Source organism: Clupea harengus, chromosome 17, assembly GCF_900700415.2.
Source record: "Clupea harengus chromosome 17, Ch_v2.0.2, whole genome shotgun sequence".
Lineage (NCBI taxonomy): Eukaryota > Metazoa > Chordata > Actinopteri > Clupeiformes > Clupeidae > Clupea > Clupea harengus.
In genome coordinates this window covers 14,214,985-14,234,145 of record NC_045168.1, presented here as the reverse complement: position 1 = coordinate 14,234,145, position 19,161 = coordinate 14,214,985, and the positions used below count along the sequence as shown (strand labels likewise).

General features: G+C 39.3%; 1 protein-coding gene across 1 annotated transcript; it reads left to right on the top strand.

Moving 5' to 3' along the window:
* Window positions 1-891: 891 nt before the first annotated feature.
* ptchd3a (patched domain containing 3a) lies at window positions 892-8,009 on the top strand. The gene is made up of 4 exons (XM_031583852.2): window positions 892-1,675; window positions 2,226-2,353; window positions 2,486-2,631; window positions 6,198-8,009. The coding sequence occupies exons 1-4, from the start codon at window positions 980-982 to the stop codon at window positions 7,736-7,738; spliced, it is 2,511 nt and encodes an 836-aa protein (XP_031439712.1). The 5' UTR covers window positions 892-979; the 3' UTR covers window positions 7,739-8,009.
* Window positions 8,010-19,161: the final 11,152 nt, after the last annotated feature.

Sequence of the window (19,161 nt, the reverse complement as noted above, 5' to 3'; positions counted from 1 at the left end):
CTTTTTATTTTAGAATCATGTTCTACACCCTCTAATGAAGAGAGTTCACCCCAATATTGAGGGGGGTACAATTCATAGTTATTGCAGCATCAGTCTATTGGACTTAAAATTATTATTCCATGCTTTTGCAGTATCAGTGTATGTTAATTATGCCTGTAGGGGGCAATAGGTCACACGCTTGAAAAGCTGCGTATGCCACGTGGACACAGACAATTATTATGGGAAATTATTTTATTTGGAAATAAAATTATAAAAAAGTGAAGTCACTGCTTTTTCTTGTCTATGTAGGTCTACATGGTAAGTTTTTACCACTTTAGCAAAGCAGATGATAACCAAAATAACATTTAAATATCAGTATCAGAATCAGAATCAGAATCACGTTCATTGGCCAAGTAAGTTTGCACAAACAAGGAATTTGACTCCGGGTGAAGTGGCTCACAGTGAATTTACACAAATATATAGACCTATTTCACTGTCTTAAATTATAATTTACGTCACCATAAATACAAACTCATATCAGAAAAATACAGAAGACTTTCTTATCAGAAATGTCCCAGAAGTAACACTTGGTCATGTTATGCAATTGTGTTTGTTGATCTTCGATATATTGAGTTGGGAGTGAGGTATCCCACACTATTTAATCCACAGCCGGCACCTTTCCTCCTGTGTTTTGGGCTTTAGAAATGCGAAAAGAGCCGACACCTCGCTCTAATCTCTCAGGGTACCTTGTGTCAGATCTACAAGTCCCGTAGGCACACCCTTTCACCATGTTGCTCAGACCTCAAAGTTTGTCGTAGGGGCTTCTCGTGCTGAGGTAGGATTGGACGAGGGCCGTTCTAGGGAGGACTTTTGCGAACGGTCACCTGTGCATTCCACATCCACCCCACTCGCTAAAGCCAAAGCGCTCAGATCAGCCGTGTTCCCTTTCATGGGATCAGGGTAAGCCAATACTAAGCATTTGGTAGTTAGAAAACTAAAAATGCCTAACTACAACACAAACTGTATTGAAAAGCCTGTCGCGACTGCCTTCCAAAACCTTGGACGCTGCATCGGTAAATATCCGTGGTTGTTTTTGATTGTTCCTCTACTGATATCTGGCATTCTCGGAGGAGGATTTTACTTCCTCCACCAAGGAGAGGTACATGACATCGAAAACCAATTTACACCCAGAAACGGCCTAGCAAAGGAGGAGAGGGCATTTGTCAAACAGCATTTTCCTCACCGCGAAGAATTTTCTCGCATGAGGCTCTACACTGAGGGCGTTTACGCGTCGTTAATTATAGTGGTTAAGCCTAATATACTCACAGTTAAGGCGTTTCAAGAAATTATTAAATTAGATCTTAGAGTGCAAAGTCTCAAGACTAGTACAAATTATACCTATGCAACCCTGTGTGCTAAGGAGAAAAGCAAATGTGTCTCGAGCGAGGTTTTAGATATTGTAAACTACGATTCGAGCAACATTGAAAATTTGACGCTAAATTACCCTTATCATGAAACAAGGACGTACTTGGGAGCAGTTGTAGGCGGCGTGAAATACAGACAAGAGACCAAGAGAATAGAAACCGCCAATGCAATAAGACTGTTCTACTTCCTAAAAGATGATATCGAAAATGTCACTGACGCCTGGCTGAGTTTGTTCGTTGACACCTTCTCATCGGATAAAGAACCTGAACTGGTAAGCCCACCATTGTCGTATGTGCAATTTGTGTGTACATATGATCATGATGTGCACAGAAGATGATACTCTCACAAACACACACACACACACACACACACACACACACACACCATGTGTAGGCCTACATAGTTGTAAAATTAATTGTTAGTGTCATTAATACCTACATCCCTTCTAAACACTGCTTTAATCAGAAATCTTACAAGCACCTATTAGGGAAACCTCAGGATCTTTTTGGGTCAAAGTTTTTACTAGGGACAAAAATTATAATTTTCTGCAGTTTCTTTGCAGTTATTTAGATAAACAATATTTGGAACTAAAAATATGGGGAAACAGGGCCCAGGTTAAAAAGTCCCCAAGTTTCTGTTAGGTGAACATTAACACAAGCAGGGAAACATTAATACTTTCTAATATTCTAAAATGGAGCCTTAAACACAGAATCAAACATTAACCATTCTAACAGGCACACACACATAGTATGGGGCAAACTACTGTAATTCATTTGAAATCTGCCTGTATGTGTCGGTTCCATGGAATGTGTTTATTGCAGGGCTCCATTTCAGTTTTCACAACGTTGTCAAGGGAACAAGAGCTGAAAAAGAATGCCAAAAGTGTGACCAAGTTGTTTTCTGTCACATATATTTTGACTATCACCATATCAATTCTTTCTTGCCTAAGGTATGTCATCTACCCATACAGCTAAGAGTATTTAGATGATGCAAGAAATGTATTCCAGTTACCCTGTATAGCAGGTTTTAACTAACTATGGTGCCTAATTTTGCGTGGTAACAATCTGCCACTTGTGTTCAGGTTGGACTGTGTGAGGAACAAGGTCACGGTTGCCACGTTTGGGGTGATTTCTGCAGGACTGTCTGTGCTGTCCAGCTTTGGACTGCTTTTGTATTGTGGGATGCCATTTGCAATGGCTGTGGCAACCTCCCCGTTTCTGATTCTTGGTAAGATTCCAGATTGTGGTAGATGGATAACTTCTATCTCTATTTCAAAGTGTCTGATATGTAGACCATGGACCTATTTTCCTGTCGTAGTCACTGAATTATAAAATGAGAGGGGGAAAGTCAAAGTCAAAGTCAAAGTGTTTATTGTCGCATACACCAAATTGCTTCAGCGCAGCGAAATTCTGACGACTTGGCAGCCAACATCTACGCAGTAGACGGCATACAACAGGTAACAAAAATAACATATACCAAAAATAACATACTGTATAACACTATAACATATAACAAGTAACAACAGTTTGAAATACAAGAAGGGCAGTTTCCAGGGTGGGGAATATTAAGTTGAATAAAAATATGTGCATATATATATACGTAGCAAGTGTTTTTGTATGAGTGTGAAGTACAAGGTGATGGCGACTGTTCAGTGTTGCTGATTCAGAAACCTTACAGCCTGGGGGTAAAAACTGTTTGTGAGTCTGGTAGTCCGTGCTCGGCTCCGGTAGCGTCTACCAGACGGCAGCAGTGTATACGGGGAGCACTATATACTTCAAGTTGACCTAAAATTAGTGAAAATGTAAATGGTTTTATTTACTGAATAAATATTCAGCTAAATGGAAACCTTAGGATTTTTTAACCTGGGCCTTATTTTCCCATCTTTTTAGGTCCAAATATTTACTAGGGACAAAAACAATCAGATTCCTGATCCTGTACTGAGTTAGAACGCTATAACCGGAAACCGCAAAACAGCTATACAATGTAATCCCATGGGGCATGCATCGACGTGAAAGTAAACTGCTTCTTTTTGCCACGGACTCATAATGTTAATGTAAGTGTCTGACAACATGGGAAGGTAGAACATGACCGTAGAAATCTAACTAAATCTAACAAAAATGAAACGCAATATATCGCTTTGCTTAGAGTATCACAATACATCGCAATATATTTAATATTAACCCCTGTATCATAATGGATATCATATCGCCACTTCTTGCCAATAGAGGGTTTGCATTGATGTCACTTTTCCCCAGAATATACTCAGTCGAACTGAGTGGCAAAACATATTGCAGTATGGCTGGGGAAACTGCAAAACCAGGAGTAAAACAAGTGATTATCTGCTTAAGATAAAGGAAGTTGGACTCATCAGTGATCCCTACAACTTACCAAAGAATCAGTGGTCCATGGACACATTTTTTTTTTCACATTTATTCGTCCATGATTTCGGTGGGAGGGGAATGAATAGAAGTCACAGACATAAGACGACACACGGACTGAAGGTAGATTGACAGTTTATTGAACCAGTCACAGCCAAGGGACAGGGGAAAAAACGGGAACAAAAAGCAAAAACGGGATGAAAGCTCAGGGGATATATTTAAACTAGTGGTGTCAGTTTAACGCGTTATTAACGGCGTTAACGCAAACCCATTTTAACGCCGTACATTTTTTTATCGCGAGATTGACGCTATTTTTTATTTTTTTTTAGATTAACATTCTTTTTGGCCTCGCAAGCTGTGTAGTAGGCTAAAGTTACGTTTTGAGTGAATGGTGAGCGCGATACGCCGAAAAGGATGATAAAAAGCTTCGGAATGGAAAGTTTACTTTTAAAAGTTGTGTTGTGCAAAAGAAGCCAGCTTCACTGTTGTCTGAAAATGTCAACAGGCAGCTGGCTGAAAGCAAAGAAGTAGTAGGCTTACCTTTTATTGGTAACCTAACTGTTACGGTTCATTGTTTCTGAAATAAGAGGCCTGACTGCTATGTTCCCAGCAAACTTGAAAAAAAGAAAATATTAAGCCATGGTTTAACTGCACTATAGGCTGAGTCCTTGTTTACCTGAAATGTGCACTTTATAATTTTATTTTGTACCGCCCTGTTTGGCAATGTTGGTTTTCAATAAAATAAAACATTTGCATAAATCAAGCCAATCCACTTTTCCATGTTGATAAGGGCATTACAATACAAATAAAATTATGGAAAAAATAAATAAACGAAGGGACATTTAGAATAGACAAAAAATTGCGATTAATCGCGATTCATTTTGAGTTAACTATGACATAAATGCGATTAATCGCGATTAAATATTTTAATCGTTTGACAGCACTAATTTAAACGAAACTGGAAAGCACAAAAGATCAGGATCAAAAACTACAACCCTCTTGTTGTGTTCGTGTGGGGGCACGCATCAAAACAGAGGCGTTGGAGATGCCATTAATGTAAACTGGTATTTATTAACTATTAATAACAGGTGGCCCTGGCTCATCAGGAGCGCAGAGTGGAGTGAAGGCAGAGTCCATCAAGAGTACAAGAGAGCAAACATGGGGAGCGCAGCCTCTCTTTATAGTTCCCCCATGACCTGAAGGATCATGGGAGCTGTAGCGACAATATCAATACACAACACCTCTAAAGGCTAAATGAGGGATAACTATGACTAAACTTGAACACAAAACGACCTGGGAGTTGCGGACTAGGGAAACTAAACGGCACCAGAGCGCGGAACAAACTAAAAACAGAACGACCTGTATGTCGCGGCGTAAACCTGCGTGAAGTGCGGAGACTGTAGATCTGGAGCTCGTGTCGCCTTGCGATAAATCCCATAAGTGATGTAAGACCAGACACCGGAGTGAGGGGAGTGAGAAGGTTAAATAGGAGGGTGCAAGGTGTGTGTGATCCAAACTCAGGTAAGAGTGAACAAGGTGCAGCTGGGGGTGTGGTAGGCGGAGGGGGCGTGGCAGAAGCGGAGTTCAGCGCAGACATGACACTGGGAGAGCAGATCCTCTGGTAGTTTCCAGAATTCCTGAATATGCTGGGCAATTGTGTGGAATAGTTTGCCTCATTGGCCTACACCTTCTGCCTAGCAGATCTTCTGCGAAAGTTTACTGATGTGTTATATGTGTTACAGTAATATCTATATCTAGTGTCTCTTTATCTAACATATTCCTAAAACATTTTTTTTTTAAAGACATTGCTTACATTAGCTATAAAGTGGTACTGCACATGATTGCCTGTTTTGATGAACATCTCAGTCTTTTCAATGATACTTGCCTCTGAAAGCTATATTTAAGTGATTCTCTCATCCCCTTTAACAAACTAATCTAAAATCTTGCTCCAAACTGATCTGGCCTGGTGTATAGACTGTTATAGATATTCTTGTTATACTGCCAGACACGGTGCTGTCATCTTGGGTCAGACGGTTTTCTAGTTATGCTCTTAGTTATATACTCTCCTTCTAAACCGAAAGAGAAAAAAGGGCCGTCATCTTCAGTTGCTGATAATGACCTCTACTCCTGATATACATGCTCCCTGTCCAGACAACATGGGAGCACACAGTTAACTCAGACAACTCAATGATGTTTCTTTTTAAGTCATGGTCGTTTTGGAGAATGAACTGACCTGGCAAAGATCATCTCTTATTTTTTTCATAGAACATGTATAAGGTCTTTAAAGAAAATACTATTAAAAACACAAACTAACAAACAGGGAAAATTTGGGGAAATGTCTGTTGATTATACAAACATATTAGGACACCAAACACACGAAATGTGGAATTTTGCTTTGCGAAACCCTCTCTATAGGTATTGGTGTGGATAATATGTTCATCATGATCAAATGCTGGCAGAGGACGAAGGTTCATGACAAGGTAGAAGATCGCATGGCAGAGACGTACAAGGAGGCAGCTGTCTCCATCACCATCACCACTCTGACTGATGCCCTGGCCTTCTACATTGGCCTCTTGACGCCTTTTCGCTCTGTACAGTCCTTCTGCATGTACACCGGAACAGCCATCCTCTTCTGCTACATCTACAACATCACGTTCTTCGGTGCCTTTCTGGCACTGAATGGACAACGAGAGAGAAGCAACAGACACTGGCTGACATTCAGGAAGGTTGAAATCCCAGATAAAGACAAGAAGAGCAATGCCTGCTCAGTCGGTGGTGCTTATGATCCGGACACAGGTGCAGAGGAAGACACGCCCATCAGTGTCTTCTTCAAAAAGCATTATGGACCATTTTTGACAAAGCGATGGACCAAGGTCTTTGTTATTTTACTCTATTTTGTATATGTGTGTGTTAGCATATATGGTTGTTCTCAAATGAAGGTGGGTATTGATCTGGAAAATGTAGCAGCAGATGACTCATACATAGTTAACTACTATGATAATGAGGATCACTATTTCAGGGAGTATGGCCCATTTGTTATGGTAATTGTGAAAGATGCAACATTTCAGTATTGGAATAAAGCTGCACGAGATGATCTCTTGGCTTGTGTTAGAGAGTTTGAAAATTCAGACATGGTGGCCAAAAACATGACTATTTCATGGCTTGATTATTTTATGACATATGCACATGATGTAAAACTGAATATCTCACAGAAGGAACATTTCATGAAGTTTTTACCAAGCGCCCTTAAACTGAAAGGTTTCAGTGAAGATGTTCATATTCAAAACGATATGATTGAAGCTTCCCGAATGTTTGTACCAACAGTTAACATCAAGACTTCAGTAGATGAGAAAAACATCTTGAGTTTTTTTAGAGAGACTGCTAGTAATTGTAAGTCTAAAAATGGGGTAGATTTAATGGTCTACCACCCTGCCTTCATTTACTTTGATCAGTATGCAGTCATTGTTAGCAATACTATCCAAAATATTGGAGTAGCTACTGTGGTGATGCTTGTAATTTCTCTTCTGCTGATGCCAAATCCTCTTTGTTCTCTGTGGGTGGCCTTTGCCGTTGCCTCTGTAATAGTGGGTGTAGCTGGTTTCATGGCTTTGTGGGATGTCAATCTAGACCCCATCTCTATGATCAACCTGGTAATCTGCATTGGCTTTGCTGTGGACTTCTCTGCACATATTTCCTATGCTTTTGTTTCAAGCAAACAGAAAAACGCTAATGACAAAGCTGTAGATGCTCTCTATAACCTTGGGTATCCAATAATCCAGGGAGCTTTATCCACAATTGCTGGTGTTATTGTCCTTTCAGCAGCAAAGAGCTACATCTTCAGAACCTTCTTTAAGATCATGTTTCTGGTGCTCTCATTCGGGGCACTTCATGGCATTGTGTTCATCCCGGTGTTCCTGACATTGTTTGGGGTTTTGTGGGGAAAGTGTAAGAATTGAAAACTCTAATCCCATCACGGAAAATTTGCAAAAATTACAAACAATGGAGATAATTGTTAAAATTGGTTGGGGCTGGCATAAAATGGAATGGCAAAATGTTGAATGTGTAAATATTGAATGTGTAAAATCTGAGATTTGGCGTTTATTTTTCATGTTGCTGATAACTAGTAACTAGTTCTGTATGTACAACATTTTCTGAGATTAACAGGTTTTATATGCAGAATTGCTTGGCTTCATAACTTGTAATAATAAATTAATGTTTAATTGTAAAGGTTAGTATGCAGTAAGTTGTTTATGTGTATGTGCGTGTCCTCATGTAGGCTACTGATCCCTGCTGATTCAGTAACATAATGAAAAATGGCAAAGGCAGGGAAAAATGGGAAAGTTCTATCAAATTCTAGCAAAAAGAAATTTGACACAGAAAAAGTATGCACCTCTGCTATAGTGATAACTATGAGTGTTGCTCAGCTGGCAATATGGGTGGAGAAATTTGGCCTTCCGCCAGGTGGTTCGATGTGTAGAAAATGACTAAAAACATTGATAATGCTATTGCTAAAGCATAAGCTGGAAGGACAGATCATGAAAAAGCAGGTAAAATAGAAGAGTAAAGAACCACCATTTCAGGGTGAGTTTGTGGCGTTACAGTCATGGGAAAAGATTGAGACTGCAGGGAATGATACAATAGATACAAGAGTGAGACTGCAGGGAATGATACAATAGAAGAATGGGACTGCAGGGAATGATACAAAATATATAAGAGTGGCCAAGTATATTGAATTTTCTCACGTCATGAATATGTCTGATGTCGCAAAAACTTTTACAGATGTTTTTATTCGTGTGGGGTCTTCTCAGACGGTTGACCATGTGCTTGCAGATGTAGGAGATTGTTGTGACCTATTCTGCCAAGTAGTTTTAGAGCTGAGGAGGATGAATAGCTCGAAACTATGTGTAGAGTGGTGACCTACCAGCAGATCCACTCCATTACTTGAGTAACTTAGTAATGTTGTATCATGTATTCACAGATGTAGAAATGAACAGCAGTTTATTCCAGGTGAAATATTCCTTTGGTCTGCTAAACACACTGCAGTGAATCCCCTTGCTTTGTTATTGTGGCCTTGTCGTGCAGAATACAAAAAACTCTTCCTCCAAGTTACCTACATTCTGATAGCGTGAACAAACACACATAACAATGAGCAAGATATTCACCTCAGGGTAGTCCCCTGTTAGAGGAAGCCAGTCAGATGCTTCAAAGTTTAGATCAAACTATCACACAGAGATAGCTCGCCCTCCATTACCAAAGGAACATGACAAGACATAAGCATCGGATCACTTTGCCCGTAAAGATCATAGAAAGGATGCAGAAAAATGTAAAGAAACAATAAAGAACGGGTAATCATAGTATTTAATGCTCTAAATATACGTTTAGTTCTGTTTATGTTTGTGGGGAGGGCATTTAACCACCATAAATAATATTTACATCTCCAGTAGTCATGGGTGATGTAGGCCAACCGAGGCCTACATATGAACTAGCAGGGTATTTGGTTACAACAACACTTTTTTACACAATGTAAATGTAGAAATGTTTTGACATGAATGAGTAATAGCCTATCTTATTCTTCAGATACATGGAAGTGCATAATTAAATAAAATAAAAGCATAGTCTTTGTCAATAAGGAAGTGCCATAAAATCGGTTTATGTGTCAACCATTCATGACTGGTTAATTGAACCAGACATTTCCTTGTAAATAGGCCACTGTATGTTATCATCACAAACCTTGCGAGCTAATTGCATAAACCATCCTACTTTAAACTGATAACAGCCTACCTTATTGTTCAGAAACACGAAAGTGCATTAAGAAAAATAAAACCATGTAGTCTTTATCAGTAAGGAAGTGCCATACAATCGGTTTATGAGTCTCCATTCATTGAGCTAGAAATTCACCGGTTTATTGAGTCAGACATTTCCTTGTAATCAGGCCACTGTGTTTATTCAAGAAGTCGGACAGCTCAGAACTGCGCTAGGTTGAAAATATAGATGCATATAAGAAGCAATTGATTTTGAAGGCCAGTTCACACAAGCAAACGGTCAGGCTAAGACGGAGAGAGAATGTCAACTTTTATTCTTCTTCTTATAGAAGAAGAATTTCATCATCATCATTATTTATTCAGGGAGAATTGACTGAGCACAGGGCTCTTTTGCAGCAATGCCCTGATTGAGGCTACATAATACAGAAGAACAATAAATAAACAAACCATAACAAAACAAAACAGACAAAATAAACTAACAAAACACATTAAACAACTCAGAAATTAAGTATAAAAATAAAATAAAAAATAACAGCATTGAGGCACATCTAAAAGGCTCTTAAATTAGTTGACAGACACATTCTTTGTTAGTTTCAAATCCACTTAAACAGTGTTCCATTTATGGGAAGCAAAGAACTTAAAAGCTATTTTACCTATATTATTTTTGTAAGGGGGATTTCAAGGGAGATGAGGCCTGTGACCGTGTGTTATGACAGATGGATTTTAATTTTAAAAGTGACATGAGATAATTAGGCAGTTTTCCCACTAAGGCTTTGTAAACAAATAAAAGACAGTGTTTTTCCCTCCTGTCTGCTAGAGGGGACCAACCAACATTCTTGTATAAGTGACAGTGGTGGGTCCTGAAAGCGTCTCCTGTAACAAAGCGAATAGCACTATGGTAAACAGAGTCCGGGAATTTTAAGGTAGAGGGTGCAGCATACATGTAAACAATGTCACCATAGTCAAGAACTGACAAAATTGTTAATTGCACTATTTCCATTCGGTTTTCAAAAGTAAAACAAGATCTTATTCTATAAAGAGCGCCCAGTTTAATTTTAACCTTCTTAGCTAGGTCAAGAACATGTGATTTAAATAACAGCCTATCATCTAGCCAGATACCTAGGTATTTATAGCAAGGAACTTGCTCAATATTAGTCCCAGAACGGGTGCATATCCTATGGGTTGGGGGGACAATTTTTTCTACCATTGGAGAAAATCATGAACTTAGTCTTAGATTCATTCAGCATCTATTTGAGGGACTTTAGGGAATCCTATACACAATCAAAAGCATGTTGAAGGTTTGAAACTGCTTGATCTATAGAGGGCGCTGCTGCATACAAAATTGTATCATCGGCATAAAAATGGACTTTGCAATGTTCTAGATCAGGGGTGGGCAATTCATTTCCCCAAGGGGCCACATGAGATAGTGGGACTGTTGTGGAGGGCCGGACCAATAGGCTGAACTCAATTCTGCTCAATATAAGTTGTATCTCTTTATAAAAAACATTAAATTGTATGGTTTTGATTAACTGCTACTGGTAGGAGTAGATGTTACATTTAGGCTATCAAAAATGTGGTGCAGGCATAGTAAAAACGCCAACATTATTTAATCAACATTTAATCATCATTCACAAAAACGATTTTGAAAATGAGCATGTTTTTGCAGTATTAAAGGTGTGCCCAGACGACCAATACACATGGCACACACACACACACACACACACACACACACGAGAGCAAGCTTGCAATGCAATAGTATAAGTATACAAATTAATAGTAATATCAATGTTTATCAGCGCAAATGCTCACAGGCACACCCACACGCACGAATGTAGGCCTACGGAAATAAATAAATATATTTTTATGGAAAAAAATATCCTGCTTATTATACGGTTACTTGCCAAAACAATAGAAGACATTCTTCCAAAATACCTCTTTTTAATGATTTTGTTGCCGTTTAGTTCTTCACGCGATGGCCCATTCAAATCAACAGAACTTTTTGGAACATTCCGGAGAGCCGTATAATAAGTACAGGTATTTACGTTTGATTCCTAATTTACCATTGACCACCGCGGGCCGGTCAGGGACAGCCAACGGGCCGCAAATGGCCCTGGGGCCGCACTTTGTCCAGGTCTGTTCTAGATGGTCACAGTCTCACAGATATTATTGATGTGAAGTGAGAACAATACCGGGCCTAAAATAGAGCCCTGAGGGACACCAGAATTAATAACTAGGGTCTCAGATGTAAGGCCTGCAACATCTATACATTGTGTTCTACCCGTGAAGTAGTTTTTGAACTATCTGAGGGAGACATTATCAAATCCCAGGGAGTCCAGTTTGCCAAAAAGTATCTCATGGTTTACTGTATCAAAAGCTTTCGACAGGTCAATAAATAAAGCGGCACAACATTGTTTCTTGTCTACAGCAGAGGCTATGTCATTTACCACAAGGGTTGTTGCAGTAATGGTACTGTGGCCAGCTCTGAAACCTGATTGAAAGGGGCATAACATTGAGTTTAAAGATAGAAAAGAGCTAATCTGCTCATTTACAAAGGATTCCAACATTTTGGCTAGGCATGGGAGCTTGGAGATCGGCCTATAATTGTTCATATCATTTGGGTCTCCAACTTTATGAAGGGGCACCACTAATGCAGATTTCCAGATGCTAGGAATATAGCCAGAAAAAAGTGACAGATTAAAAATGTGGGTCAAGGGTCTGGCTATAATGGGGGCAGCAAGCTTCAAGAGACGTGGGTCTAACTGGTCTGCACCCACTGAGCTCTTCATACATTTAGAATTACGAAGAGCAGAGAGGACTTCATGCTGTTGTATTGGTCTAAAAGAGAAGGAAGTGGTTGGGTCAGTTCCCAGTGACCTGGCATCATCAGTGACGTTATCTAGCACTCCATCCGGTACATCAGGGAAATTAGAAAGGTCAAACAAAATGCCGCATTGGATAAAATGATTATTGAAAGCATTACAAACTTCCTTAGGATCATTAATTGCTTTATCTTCCAGCATGATCTGCTGGGGTAGTGTAGGTGGGAAACCCCATTAAGACAGTGGTTCTCAAGGGGTCCGCAACGCCTTGCCTAGGGGTCCGCGAAAAAGTCTGGCTTCCAAGGTTTTTTTTATTTTTTTTTATGTATTTATTGCAATACAGTATACAAAACATATAGACTAATGTTGCACGGTGTACCGGTACTAGAAAGGTACCGCGGAAACCTTACGTAAAAAATGATACGATTTTGCATATTTTTAGTATCGGTACTTCATTAAAATAGCACGCAATCAGAGCGCACTCACTGTTCCGCTCCCTGTCAGGCTGCCTGCACGCATTGACTGCAAGGGCGGGGCTGCCCAGCTCTCACACATGCAACAGTCAGGCAGCCCTCACTCACAGCGAGTGATCTCAGGGGAGACATGGCCTCATATGCAGGAGCTCTTGCCGACCGTCCTCGGCTTGTAGAAAAAAAAGAAGTGAGATGTGGAAGTACTTCGGATAGGAAGCAGACTGTGAAGGAAAGCCCATCGACATACAGAGACCCGTCTGTAAAACATGCTTCAAAGCCACTCAGGCGAAGGGTGGTAAACACGTCAATTATGGCTAAGCACCTCTCAGACAGACACCCCAAACTTTTCAGAGAGTTCTCAGAACGACAGGTTAGCAAATGTGATTATAAACATGAACACCCCCATCATGGTCACCCATATACAGCCTAACACGAGTTTACACAAGTTTAGCGACAAGCGATTTTCCCCATCACCGAATTTTGACGATGCGTAGTACAATGCTCATAATGCAGTGTGGTTAACGTAACTAAACCGCATTTTTCACGCTAGTAATGTTAACTGCCATAATCTGCAAGTGATGCATTTAATCTTCCATCAGTACGGGGCGTGTTTATCGTTGCAGAAGGCCCTTTTTTAAAGATAGGTTAGCCGAAGGCATATCGGATGGCCCTATTGCATGTATTCTTGTTTAAGACATTGATATAGCTTTCAAATTGGCTGCAAGAACGTAGCCCAGTTCATTGTCAAAATTAAACTCTAGAAAGAAAACGCTATACGTGTATAATCAATGCTATGATGATACCATGTAGTTTTCATTCATATCTTGCTGGAGGCTAATACTAATATGAATGCCATTTGTTAGTGTTCGTGACAACCCTAATACAGACATAAAACCACCGCAGATATCTGGCTTCCAAAGGTTGCCATCGTTCAGTGACAACAAGACCGGGTAAATAAACTGGACTGGACAAACTATGTGCTGAGAGACAGGCACACCCTTCTCATTGATCACACACACACACAACACCACCACAGAAAATAGTTAATCATATTTTTTGTACGGAGTGTCAGTCGGTGATACATTAGGTGGATATTTCATGTTTGTTAATGTCTTTGTTAAAAATAAATCTTTAGAATCATCTCCGCTGGAAAACCCTACAATCTGAGTTTTATTGGAAAACCCTACAATCTGCTTTGATAAAAAATGTTTTTCCATCAATATGTTTTTATGTAAGGTAAACATTATTTAGCTTCTAAGCACATTTTACAAAAAGATAATTTAAAAATCTATCCTACATACTGTCAAGTAATGCCAAATGTAATAAAATGACTATCTAAAACTCTTGTGATATTAGTACTATATGATTTTAGAGTAAAAGAGTCCAAACGCATAAAACATTACAAATAGCTATAAGCCTATATAGTTTAATTTGGCATGCGATTATGAGGGGGCCCCATAAAGTTTGAGAACCCCTGCTTTAAGAGACTTAACTGTTTTCCAGAATTTTGTTGGATTACTACCACAAGCAGACAAATGATTCACAAAGTAGTTGGATTTGGCCATTTTCACCAGATGTGTGCATTTGTTTCGAGGAATTCAAAGGAATTCAATTTGAGAGGAATTCAAAGACAGTGATACCATTATTCTCCATTTCTTACTTTCTGGCCATTAATATTGCAGTTGCTTCATTTCTCAGATAGGTTTATAGCCATGTTGGATGTAAAAACACATCCAACCATTCACACACCCCTAAAATGTGCCATGATTACATCTAGGCCTACAAGTTGATGGAGATGGTTAGCATTCAGTTTTTTCCCCAACATGAAGCAATTCCCATTTGGCATAATATCATCATATCATAATATAAAGTATATCCAGTTTTCATAATAATTCAAATTTGATTACAACATAAAGACTGTAGACCGTTTCATATTGGGAGGAACTGGAACTGTGTGTAAATTAATCTGTTGATTTGAAATACACAGAGCATAGTATACAATGTGATAATCAGCTTTTTGCATGTGACATACTGTTTGTGAGAGATATGTATCATAAATAGTCTTTCAAACATTTGACCTTTATCATTTCATCAATATATTACTGCTGATGCTTCAGCATGCCACAAAACCAGTTTCTTCATGGCTGCAGTTGGCCTTATTAACAAGGCCCGGGACCCCCACCTGACTTGGACTCTTATCCCACCCCCACACCTCAAGTCTGTCTTACATTAGACACTGCACATTAACTTTGCACTCCTGTCTTGCATTTTGCATTTTACTTTCTACTTCACTTTTTTATATACATTTTTGTTATATATTTGTATCTTATATATTGTGTTTGATGTGTAGTACTTTTCTTATGTGTAGTACTTATTGTGTTTTTATGTTTTTATGTTATGTGTAGTACTTATTGTGTTTGTATATTTTATGTTTACTGTATGCACCTATACACCAGAGCAAATTCCAGATAGGTGTAAACCTACTTGGCAACAAATTCTGATTCTGAGTTATTTTATGTATGCATTTTTTACTGACTAACTAACCCATTTGTTGGGTGGAGTGTATAAAATGCTCCTGAATATATCCTTATTCTGCTTTCATGACTATCTGTTTCTAACCCATTCTGTGGTTAAAGAATTAGCCCCACGTATGTGATGAGTGCCCCACGCCCTAGTTCCTGTGTAGAGAAGCAGAATCATTAGTCATCATGGAGGGGCCAGTGTGTGAGGGCACACAAACAGGTATTTTTTCCCTTTCATCAAATTAACTTGATTTCAAGTACTTCAAGTCCGTTCCAGTCAGAATAAACTAAAAGACAAAGTTAAATGGTCAAATAGATTGTTTTAACATATATTTTTTATATGTTATTCTTGTCAAGGTCTATCTTGAGGTGTATCTGTTGTTGTCTCTGGTAGTTGCATGTATTCTAACTCATCATGAGTGTGGAGGGGGTGGGTCTGGGACGCCAGACACCACTGTGGAGCCTTTTAGAGGTGTTATGGGCCTAATTTAACCAAATACTGATGAAGGAATGGGCCTGAAATCCCCAGTGAATGCTCATGGTGGCAGCTTTGTTGTTGTTGTTGTTGTTGTTGTTGTTGTTGTTGTATCATCCTGCTCAGGTTCTATGGTTGGGCTCTCAGACAGTAGAGGTTTCTAGCCATGAATACTTGCATGTGACAGCCAGGGGAGCCAGAGGTGTGTGTGTGTGTGTGTGTGTGTGTGTGTGTGTGTGTGTGTGTGTGTGTGTGTGTGTGTGTGTGTGTGTGTGTGTGTGTGTGTGTGTGTGTGTGTGTGTGTGTGTTTGTGTGTTTCCAGGCTCTAGAAACAGATTGGAGATGTTCTGTATCACAAATCATCCTGAAAATGTAAATACACACAGACATGAACAAACAGAGACACAAATGACATGCATAAAACCAACAAAGAAGTGCCTCATCCATGGGTCTAAGGTGAAAAATACAAACTGTGCCAAATCCTCTTCAACACAAAAAGGGTCTATTCAAAAGCATCATCTCTGATAGATACATAACGTCTTTTAAAGTCTTAATGATTTGCTTGCATTATCAGAAAATTGTTGGATTATTTTTTTGATAATTGTTAGTTATAGGTAGTTATAATTATTAAATTAACCTGTTACAGTGACATGAACTGTAATTGATTTACTACACTTTCCCTGTATAATTTACTATCATGTCCCCAGTGTTCTGTGGTATGCCGACTACAAGGAAGCACTGAGATATCTGAGGTATCTGTACATGTCCCCCAAGGGCACAAATCCCCCTCTCGTTTGTCATTAAGGAAGTGCCATCTGTTTATGTGTCAACTATTCATCGCGGGTTCATTGAATCCGACATGTCCTTGTTAATAAGCCACTGTATATAATCGCATTGGAAGATGACCAAAAAAGAAGTCGGAGAGCTCAGAACTTTGCCTAGGTTGAAAATAAAGACGCTAGAAATGCGTGCATGCAACACAAACGGCATCGAAAAACCTATATCTATAGGATTTCAGAAACTTAGTCTTTTTGTGGGAAAACATCAGTTTTGAAAGTTGTGTAGAATTGAATTGTTGAATGTTGAATTGTCCATTTTGGTAAAGATTGCATTAAATTGCTGTTTTTTAAGGGATGTTTAAACAATGTTACCCATGAATGTTATCATTCACACTGGCTATTTTGAGAATAAATGTTATACTTCTAGGTAGTAAAAAGGTGCTTTAAATTGGGATGCCCAAATTACGCATCAAATAATTCATTAATACATTATTTCATTGCTCAGAAATCCAGTACAGATGATGTTGGCCTAGTACAGCTCCATAAAACCTGAACCAATTACCAACATATTAAAAATTAGTTTCAGAACAAACAAATGCATTGCATGTACTTCTCATTAGGTCATTTTGTTCATTAAGGCATTATTTTGAAATGCATGCTGGACAGTGTCCATACCAATGCTGAGACCAAACCTACGCCCTTGTAGATCTCCCTCGTATGATTGAAGCCTTCCATATTTATTTAAATGGATTGAAAGGGGGAAATCCTTTTTCAAAGTCACGTTTTCTTTTCCTTTTTGTTTTGACAGCTAAAACCCAGCTACCTAATGCACCTACATTCTCTTCTCCCCCACCCGTAATCACGTAGATTTCCATGTCTATGAACAGATTACACAACTGATTAGTGACTTCCAATTTCAACTGTGCTACATGTAATCCCTACATTAGAAGGGGAAAAGCTAATGCAATTTCAGTTGGTGCTTTTTAACCACACAAGTTGAATCATGAATTTAATAATCATGCAAATAACAGATTGTTTATCATAATTAGTCACTTTCAATAAAATGCACGTTGTCATGTTATTTTTACACCCAGGTGTCAGTTTGTCTGTGAAATTATTTATCACAGTGAGTAAACTTAAGGATGCCTATCATCAGCATGTCACTTGCAAGCATGTTTGTATTCATAACGACTTTGTTTATTTCAGATATCCGTATCCATCTTATTTCACTTCAATTTGAAGAGAAGAAGAATTTCAGACGAATTCAAAGACAGTAATTCCATTCTTCTCCATTACTTACGTTCTGGTAATTAACATTGCAGTTTTTTCATGTGTCAGGTAGGTTTACAGCTATGTTGGATGTGAAAACACATCCATCATTCACACACCATTAAAATGTGCCATGATTAGATCTAAGCCGACAAGTTGTTAAGCTTAATAGAGTAGATTGGTCTTCCTGAACCCAATATGTTTTTTGTAGCTCCAAATTTATGCAAAGGTTCTGCAAAGGAAGTTGCTTTATAAATGTATCACGCTTTAGACTGCTATGTGGCACGAGGAGGCTATGTGTATCTCAGAGATGGTGACATGGCCCTTGGCTGGTGTACTGGGTTCTCTCTTTCAGGTGGGACTGTGTGAGAAACAAAGTGTGGGTGGCCTTGGCTGGTGTTTACCAGTTTTGGATTGCTTCTCTTCTGTGGGATGCCATTTTCAATGACGGTTGCCAGTGCCCCTTTTCTCAATCTCGGTAAGACGGCAATTTTGTCATCACATTGGTTATTCAATACATTCATTATGTTTGTTTTCCCAACATGAAGCATTTCCGATTCATCACGCCCATTGGTTAATATGGCATTATTAGCTAATAAATACAGTTGTATGTTTTTAAATACCTGTGTTCCTAGGTATTGGTGTGGATGACATGTTCATCATGATCTCGTGCTGGCAGAAGACAGGTTCATGACAAGATGGAAGATTGCATGGCAGAGATGTACAAGGAGGCAGCTGTCTCCATCACCATCACCTCTCTGACTAATGCCCTGGCCTTCTACTTGGCCTCTTGACGCCTTTTCGCTCTGTACAGTCCTTCTGCATGTACACCGGAACAGCCATCCTCTTCTGCTACATCTACAACATCACGTTCTTCGGTGCCTGTCTGGCACTGAATGGACAACGAGAGAGAAGCAACAGACACTGGCTGACATGCAGGTAGGTTGAAATTCCAGATAAAGACAAGAAGAGCAATGCCTGCTCAGTCGGTGGTGCCTATGATCTCGACACAGGTGCAGAGGAAGACACGCCCATCAGTGTCTTCTTCAAAAAGCATTATGGACCATTTTTGACAAAGCAATGGACCAAGGTCTTTGTTATTTTACTATATTTTGTATATACCAGTCGTTCTCAAAGTGTGGTCCGCGGACCACTGGTGGTCCACAAGTGCCCCGTAGTGGTCCGCGACGGCCACAAGTAAATTATTATTTCTAACATACAACTCAGAACGAAGAGAATACAGTCAGTAGAAGCCTAAACTATTAAAGAGTAGCCTAACC